Source organism: Cicer arietinum, chromosome 5 (genome assembly GCF_000331145.2).
Source record: "Cicer arietinum cultivar CDC Frontier isolate Library 1 chromosome 5, Cicar.CDCFrontier_v2.0, whole genome shotgun sequence".
Taxonomy (NCBI): Eukaryota; Viridiplantae; Streptophyta; class Magnoliopsida; order Fabales; family Fabaceae; genus Cicer; species Cicer arietinum.
The window spans coordinates 50,565,880-50,575,017 of record NC_021164.2 but is presented as its reverse complement, the minus strand read 5'-3'; the positions used below and the strand labels follow the sequence as shown (position 1 = coordinate 50,575,017).

At 32.9% G+C, this 9,138-nt stretch overlaps 2 protein-coding genes across 2 annotated transcripts; both read left to right on the top strand.

Moving 5' to 3' along the window:
* The first annotated feature begins 696 nt into the window (after positions 1–696).
* Positions 697–2,180, top strand: LOC101512087 (protein translation factor SUI1 homolog 2). Its single transcript, XM_004500011.4, has 2 exons — positions 697–832; positions 1,582–2,180. The coding sequence occupies exon 2, from the start codon at positions 1,627–1,629 to the stop codon at positions 1,963–1,965; it is 339 nt and encodes a 112-aa protein (XP_004500068.1). The 5' UTR covers positions 697–832; positions 1,582–1,626; the 3' UTR covers positions 1,966–2,180.
* Positions 2,181–4,094: 1,914 nt separating this feature from the next.
* On the top strand, positions 4,095–4,583 carry LOC140920498 (uncharacterized). Its single transcript, XM_073368781.1, has 2 exons — positions 4,095–4,379; positions 4,500–4,583. Exons 1-2 carry the CDS (start codon positions 4,095–4,097, stop codon positions 4,581–4,583), a joined length of 369 nt encoding a protein of 122 aa, XP_073224882.1.
* The last annotated feature ends 4,555 nt before the right edge of the window (positions 4,584–9,138 follow it).

The window sequence follows — 9,138 nt, the reverse complement described above, 5'->3', positions numbered from 1 at the left end:
CTTCCGATCGAACTTTAAATTATAAAAACATCATCTTTGAAACCAAAATGTTTAAAAAAATATTAAAAAAAATATTAAAAAAAATCCAATTAAATCATTTAGAAAAAATCCACCTATAGGTCGACTGAATCGAAAAATCAAGTTGTACTAGACTCTCAAATTTTTCTCAGCAAACAAATAGGTCTTTGTTCATTTGATTATTTATTATACATTTCTTTTTTAAAAATGTGTTTCTTATTAATAATTTTTATTTATACAAAATATATTTAAATGTGTCATTTGATAGTTTTCTTATTCAAAAGTATCTCTTTAATTAATTAATTGAATCTTTAAATATATTTATTATTATTCAATTTAAACTATTTAAATAAAAAAACTTAAATATGTATTTTTTCTTTTAAAATTTGTACTAATCACATTAATTTCCTTTAATTTTATTTTATCTATATTTGAGAGTTAATATACTACAAAAACAATATTTGACGGTTACGAATTTGATGCACTCATCTTTCACAAGTTGGCTTAAAAAAACCGCGGTCAAATCAAGTCAGCGTTAATTGTACGCGTGCATGTCGTTATGCAATCCACTCATAATTATTTAGAATAAATCTTATCTTTTTTACCCAAATAACACCTAATCTAATAAACTAACCCTCCTTAATCACCTCCCACGTGTCCCCATAACCACATCTCAACCGTTCATTAACTAGTGAGTCTTTCCAGAACCTACTTGCACCGCCTCACCTCAAGCACTATATATAAAACCCCAAACACATTTCAATTTATTCATTAGTTTTTGTTCGAATTCTCTCGAAGCCTTTTTCTCTCACAGGTTCGGTTTCTTTTCTTTTTTCTCTTCAATTATTCTTTGCTCTTCGTTTGTGATCGTTTATTTTATTCTGAATTTGATGTTCGATTGTGATCGATGTTTGTCCCTGTTTTGGTGTCGCGGAACATGTTACGTAGATGATTTTTCATAAGGTTTTTGTCGTGTTTTATATACTGGGTTAATTGTTATTTTTTGTGATCATAGAATTTTAGGGTTTGTTGAAATTGGTATCAGTTTCTATTTAAAGAGCAAGTATTACTCTGTTCATGTTAAAACCGTGATCAAATTTGTTGTTCCTGTTTTAATTTTGCTGTGAACCTTTCGATAATTTGTTTGTAGGTTTTAATTATTTGCTGTGGTTCCTGCAGTTGATTTATGTGTTGCTGTTGATTCGGAATTTGATTTTGTTTTTGTTTTTGTGATTTACTAATTTTAGACATTACTTTTTCTTATTTTACTATATGATTTTTTAATTGTTTTTGGGGTAGCAAATTTTACAGGTAAAAAAGATTGGGTTAATGAAGAGTTTGTGATCCATATTTGATTTTTGATTCACACCATGACCCTTCTCTATGATGCCTCTTAGAATTTTAGGGTTTTGTTGAATTTTTATTCCAATTTATATTAAAAGAACATATGTGTTATTCTGTTTATGTTGAAATTATGATTTAATTTTCTGTTCTTCTTTTAGTTATGCTAGTAACTTTTGTAATATAAATTCTAAATTAGGTGTTTTTGCTTTTCTTTTGCAGCTGCTTTATTTGTTTGGTGTTCTAAGTTTACAGAAAGCAAAGTACATGGTTGAGTTGGAAATTCAAGTCCCCACACCATTTGATCCATTTGCTGAGGCCAAAGAATCGGATGCCCCCGGAGCGAAAGAGTATGTTCATATCCGAATTCAACAGAGGAATGGAAAAAAGAGTCTGACTACAGTTCAAGGGCTGAAGAAAGAGTTCAGCTACGAGAAGATTCTCAAAGATCTCAAGAAAGAGTTCTGTTGCAACGGGAATGTTGTGCAGGATAAAGAGCTTGGTAAAATAATTCAACTCCAAGGTGATCAGCGTAAGAACGTTTCTCAGTTTTTGGTTCAGGTTGGCCTTGTGAGGAAGGACCAGATTAAGATTCATGGTTTTTGAAGAACTTGGTCTTTTATAGAAGCCGTGGATTTATCTGCTAAAGTGTGGAGTGCCTTTTGTTTTTAGTTTGATTACAGTTATTTAAATAATTATTTAAATTGGTGTCGTTTGATATTCTTGTTTTGTTTTATGATTAGAGTCCATGGATGTTGTGGTTGAATTTGAATGTATGCAAGGCACTTCAGATATAATATTTGATGATTTGGTTTTTGAAATTGTGTTGATTTTTAATTTTAATTTTTGGTTTGTTAACTTGATTATAAAATCACACTAGAAATTGTTAAAAGGTAGTTAATAAAATGACACTAGAAGTTGTTAAAAGGTAGTTAGGAAAGTTGAAAGGTAGTTAATAAAGTTGAAATTATGTTTTCGCAGCCATTGAGCTTAGATCATAATTTTGATATAATTAACAAACATACAATGCACATGTATCATTTGATAAATTTAACAGAACATTTTAGGAACAAATAAGCCAACACAAAATTAGAGGATGTGCTTGTGAAAGATGCAAATATGTATAGTGTGATTAGTGGTTATATTAGTTATTTAGTAGACTCATCACTATGGTTTTATACTTAAGTAATTTGTCATAAAATAAGTAAGTAAATCAATCAATTGGGACATCAATTGAGTAATTGATTGTGTGATTCACATAACCAACCACTTACTAAATCAATTGATTGGTAAATCGATTGTGAAAAAAAATTTCATGAGGAATGAGTTCTGTGATCAATCAAATCGATTGGACATTAGGTAATTGATTGAAGTTAATCATTTATCAGAAACATGGTGCATAATCGATTGACACATTGATTTCAACCAAAATAGCTGAGCTACTGTAACAAGCCAAATCAATTGGCAAATCAATTGGATTAGAACATTGGAGTCACTGTGACCAGCCAAGTCGATTGGTAAATCGATTGCATTAAAATATCTGAGTCATTGTGATCAGTCAAATCGATTTACAAATCGATTGAACTAAATGTTTGAGTTACAGGAAGTATTCAGCTCATTGCCAAATCGATTGTGACTATGAATATACGTCGACTGAGCAATCGATTGTTTTGATCTCGTTGTTTGAACAAAACACCTATAATCGTTACTCAATCGATTCTAATATAATCATAGTATCAGTTTCTGATTTATGCATTAAAAGAATTGATTGGCAAATCGATTCATTCTTATATTTTTCAAGATTCAAGAAAAACAAGAAACGCGATAATCGATTGGGTAATCGATTAAGCTGGTTTATAACTTTTATAAAATCGATTGAGAAATCGATTGTCCTGATGTTTTTCTGAATATATATAAGCTGATTCAATCACATTTTCTAACAACCAATACACTACACTTGAAACAATTATTCATTACACGTTTTTCACAATACTGAAACCACATCATTTGTCTGCTTTTATCTTTTCTGTAAAAATAACCTGTAAAGAAAGTTCTGAAAATCCAGTAGAGTAAACTGGTGATTATCTTTGTTGGTGCGTGTGTTCATCAAGTAGAAGTCTCATCTTGATCTCGTGAGGGTTTGGTGAGTAACTCCAGGAAAAAGGTGGCATTGTAATAGAAGCGAGTGAGTTGGATACATAGGCCATGTGTGAGCTGGAAAATCTGTAAAACGTACACAAGTCGATTCTATTAGAAAGGCTGAAATCTGGTTTAGATTTCAGGACTGGATGTAGGCTATCAAACTGATAGCCGAACCAGTATAAATCTGGTGCATGATTTTCTTATCCTTTCTCTTTATTTTGATATTGCTTGAATGCTTATTCTTGAATGTTTGTATTGGTGAATTGCTGTCCTGATTAATTTTTTGAATAAACATTGTATCTGTACTCTTATATTGATAATCCATGCAATTGTGAATCTTTGTTCCTGAATAAATTCTGTAACGGATCATTGTTAATCTAATTAACAATCTTGTGAAATTAGTAAAGACATTTCTCATATATTTTTTTAACAAATAGAGGCTATAATTTACAACAATTGGTATCAAGAGCCTGATCTTTTTTAGACTAACTATCATAAAAGAAAATGACCTATGTAGAATTTCTGGGAGAAGGTGCATCCTTGGCTAGGCCCCTGTATTTAATGGGGCTGCCTACATGTATTGAAAAGAGAGGATGTTAATTTTTCTTGATGCATGTAGTCTAGATATACTAGAAGCAGTAATAGATGGTCCTTATGTGCCAACCATAGCTGGCACAGGTGATTCATCAATCCAAAAACCCAGATCAGATTGGTCTGAGGATGACAAGAAAAAGGTTGGATACAATACTAAGGCTAAAAAAATTATTACCTTTGTTTTAAGCGCTGACGAATTTTTCAGGGTGTCTAACTGCAAAACTGCCAAGGAGATGTGGGACACATTGCAACAAACGCATGAAGGAACAACAGATCTAAAAAGGGTCCGAATCAACACGCTAATGCATGAGTATGAGATGTTCAACATGAAGAAAGAAGAGTCCGTTAATGATATGCAGACAAGATTTACTCACATAGTCAATAATCTAAATGCTCTTGGTAAGGTGATTGACAATGAGCAGCAAATCAGCAAGGTGATGAAGTGTTTGACGAGAGAGTGGCAGCCAACGGTCACTGCCATAGCATAATCAAAAGACCTTAGTAGCATGTCAATTGCCACACTATTTGGAAAACTAAGAGAGCATGAGATGGAACTGCATAGACTGAGTGAGACTGACAGAAAAAGAAAAGGGTTGTCTCTGAAAGCCCAAGCACATCAAACAAAGTCCAAACAAGAGATCTGCACTGACGATTCAAATAGTGAGACCAATGAAGATTCAGAAATTGAATTACTTGTCAGAAAATTCAAAAAGTTTCTGAAAAAGAAGAATAACAAATCAAGAAAATCCTCAAATTCAAAGACAGCAAGATAACCTGCTTTGAATGTGGGAAGACAGGACATATAAAATCTGAGTGCTTCCAATTGCAAAACAGAAATAAGACTGCAAAGGCTAAAGGCAATCAACCACCTCCAAAGACCATGAAAGCCTATATAGCCTGGAATGATAATGAGGAAGAGTCTTCTGCATCTTCAGAAGAAGAAGCTAATCTTTGTCTAATGGCCAACGCAGATTCAGATTCTGATAGTGAGGTAAGTTCTAAAATCTAATAAATTACATGACACATTTAATGAACTACATGATGAATATGTTAATGTAATCAAACAGTTAATTAGCACTAAGAAACTGTTAGAAGAAAAGTGCTTTATGAAGAGATTAAGCTGAAACATGAGTCTCTTAAAGACACAAATGAAAATCTGAAAAAGGAAACTTATGCACTGAAATGTGATTTAGAAAAGTTCAATAGTGGTAAAAACAATTTAGATATGTTTCTTGGAAACCAAAGAAATCTAAATGAAAAATCTAGACTTGGCTATAGACAAAACAAGAATGTTAAAAACAATCAGAAGTTTGTTAGATCTAAGCATATGCATGATATCTTCACTAAACCAAATCAGAATTCATCCTCTGTTGTTTCATGTCACTTTTGCTATAAAAAAGGGGTCATATTGTTTTTAATTGTAAACTGAAAAAACTGACCAACAAAGGATGGAAGCAGATTTGGAAAGTAAAGACACCAATGTTTGAAACTAACCCTCCAGGACCCAATCTGAATTGGGTACCTAAAACCAAAATTTAAATTGCATTTTGCAGATATGCTTGACATCCAGGACTCATTCATGGTACCTAGACAGTGGATGTTCCAAGCATATGACTGGAGACAAGTCAAAGTTCTTGTCTCTAAACTTAAAAGATGGAGGATATGTTAAATATGGTGACAATAACAAAGGTAAGATACTCGATATTGGAGACATAGGGAACAAATCGACTACAATGATCAAAGACGTTCTTTATGTAAAGGATTTAAAGCACAATTTGATTAGTATAAGTCAACTCTGTAATAAGAGATTTCAGGTATGTTTTACATATCAGTCTTGTATAATCGAGCACAAGGAGAATAAAGACATAAAGTTGGTAGGTAACAGAATCAATAACACATACATGCTTGATTTTAATGCTTTGCCTGCTAGTACAATTTGCTGTCTATTATCCAATTCTGATGAAAACTGGTTATGGCATAAGAGAGTAGCACATATACATATAGATCACTTGAACAAACTAGTTAGTAAACAGTTAGTTCTAGGACTCCCAAACAGAAAGTTCACTAAGGATAAGTTGTGTGATTCCTGTGAGAAAAGTAAGTTAGTTAAGTCATCCTTTCCCCCAATAGATTTAGTTCAAACCAATAAGGTTTTACAATTAATACATATGGACCTGTTTGGTCCATCTCAAGTTAGAAGCTTTGGAGGAAACTTGTATGGTTATGTGTTAGTAGATGATTACTCTAGGTATACTTGGACATTTTTTCTGACTCACAAGAGTGAGGCCTTCTCTATTTTCAAAAGATTTGCAAATTTAGTTCAAAATGAGAAGAACCAGAAAATAATCTCCATCAAGAGTGATCATGGTGGAGAATTCCAAAATGAATCCTTTAATACCTACTGTGAACAAAATGGAATTCACCATATATACTCAGCCCCTAGAACTCCACAACAAAATGGAGTTGTAGAAAGGAAGAATAGGTCTTTAGAGGAACTAGCTAGAACTATGATTAAAGACTCAAATCTTCCTAAGTATTTCTGGGCTGATGCTATCAACACAGCCACACATGTAGTTAATAGAGTTCTAATAAGGCCAATACTTAGAAAAACTCCCTATGAGTTATACAAGGGTAGAAAACCAAGCATCTCTTACTTTAGGGTCTTTGGATGCAAATGCTTTGTATTAAACAATGGCAAAAAACATCTAGGAAAGTTTGATCCTAAGGCAGATGATGGTATTTTTCTAGGTTATTCCCAATCTAGTAAGGCCTATAGAATCTACAATAAAAGAACCAAAACTATAGAGGAATCTATTCATATAAAATTTGATGAAATGTTTGCTGAAAACTTGAACAACACTCCTCCTATAGTTTGTGATTCTTTGGATGAAATTGTAGAATCTGAACCAATAGAACCTAATGAACTAGTACCTCCAAACAACATTGAGTACATAGAACCTATTAGGGAAGATGACTTGCCTAAGGAATGGAGATTCAACAAAAACCATCCTATTGACAACATTATAGGAGAGATTTCAAAAGGGGTTTCAACTAGAAAATCCCTCAGACAATTTTGTAACTTTACAGCCTTTGTATCTCAAGTAGAACCCAAAAACATAAAGGAGGCTCTTATGGACCATGACTGGATAGTTGCCATGCAAGAAGAACTCAATCAGTCTGAGAGAAACAAAGTGTGGATTGTTGGACTTTAGTCCTTTGAATCCTAATTTTGACATAATTAACAAACATACAATGTTCATACATCATATGATAAATCTAATATTTGAATTGAGCAAGATTTCAGGAACAACAATCCAATCCTACACACTTGGAACGTATTGCTTGGAACACAAGAAATCAACAAAAGTTGATTTTTGACTGAGTAAATCGATTGGGAAATCGATTTCATAACAAGGGTGTAAGGAAACACAACTGTTTGTGATGGTATAATCGATTGGGCAATCGACTGACTAAATTAGAAATGAAAACTGCACAAGTCAGTGGCACCCTGTTTTACAGGCTAATCGATTGACAAATCGATTATACATTTCACAAAGTAAACCTGATTGAAATAAATCGATTGGGAAATCGATTGTACAAGTCACAGTGACACCCCAATTTTGAGGGTAATCGATTGGCAAATCGATAGCTTAAATACTATTTGCAAAATAACTTTCCCTGTGACAAACACAATCGATTGGACAATCTATTGTGTGAAATTTCAATCAAGTTAAGTTTGGTTGCAATCGATTGAACTAAACGCCAGGTAAGAACTTTTCAGGCAAATACACACAAATCGATTGGCACATCGACTAACATCAAAATAGCTGAGTCACTGACTTAAACACAATCAATTGGCAAATCGATTGAAAGAACCTTTTGAAATCTCAGTGAACTCTGAGCTTGTGGCCAAATCGATTCTGAGTATTTGTTAATCGATTATGAAAACTTAATAAATCGATTACGAAATCGATTGGTATGTGTTTTACTTTGAACATAACATCTGCAATCGATTACGAAATCGATGCATATAAGTCTTAACATAATCACTGAAAAATGATATTTAAAGAATCGATTGGTAAATCGATTGGCTTATATAGTTTCAAGATTCAAGAAAAACAAGACACGCGAGAATCGATTGGCAAATCGATTAGACCGGTTTTATTACTTTAAGAAACCGATTGGCAAATCGATTGATTAAGATGTTTTTCAGAAACTATATAAACTGTCTTCAATCATTCTCTCAACAACAATCTGATAAACATTTTGAATATTCTTGATATACAAAAGAACTCTCAATAACACTTGGTTAACACACTGAGATTGCTTTTTCAGATCACAGCCAAAGAGATTATCAACAATCAATAAGAGAGCTGGAAAAGTGATCTTGAAAGACAAGGTTCTCATGAACAATCCTTGAATATCCAGAATCGTGAGAAGTCACATTGACCAAGATTGAAGACTTCTTTTTGTTCTTTCTTTATTCAGTTTGTAATAATACTTTGAAAAGAAACGAAAGCGAGAAAATCCAGCTTGAAACTGGTGGCTACTTTCTTGGGTGAGAGTGCTCAACAAGAAAGAGTCGTACTTTGATTCTGTGTTAGATTGCTGAGTATCTACAAGGATCAGAGGGTGATCAATAGGAAAGAGATCATTAAGATAGATAGGTTTCGGGGATGAAACTGGACAATCTGTAATTGATTCTTTCTATTGGAGAAGAAAATCTGAAATCCGATTGGATTATCAGGACTGGATGTAGGTTGTCAAGTTGACAACTGAACCAGTATAAATTCTTGGTGCAATCTTCTCTAACCCTTAACTCCTTTAATTTTCTATCTTGCAATATTTGTATGTGTGATTAATATTAGATGCATGTTAAACATATTCTGTGTTAGATAATATTGTTTAAACTGGAAATTTGACTTGCATGCATCTTGGTTAATCTCCTATCAATCTACTTTCAATTGCTAATCTTGTATGCCGCAATTTAATTCCGCTGTGCGTATAATTCTGATTTAATTTCTTAAAGAACTAATACATTCC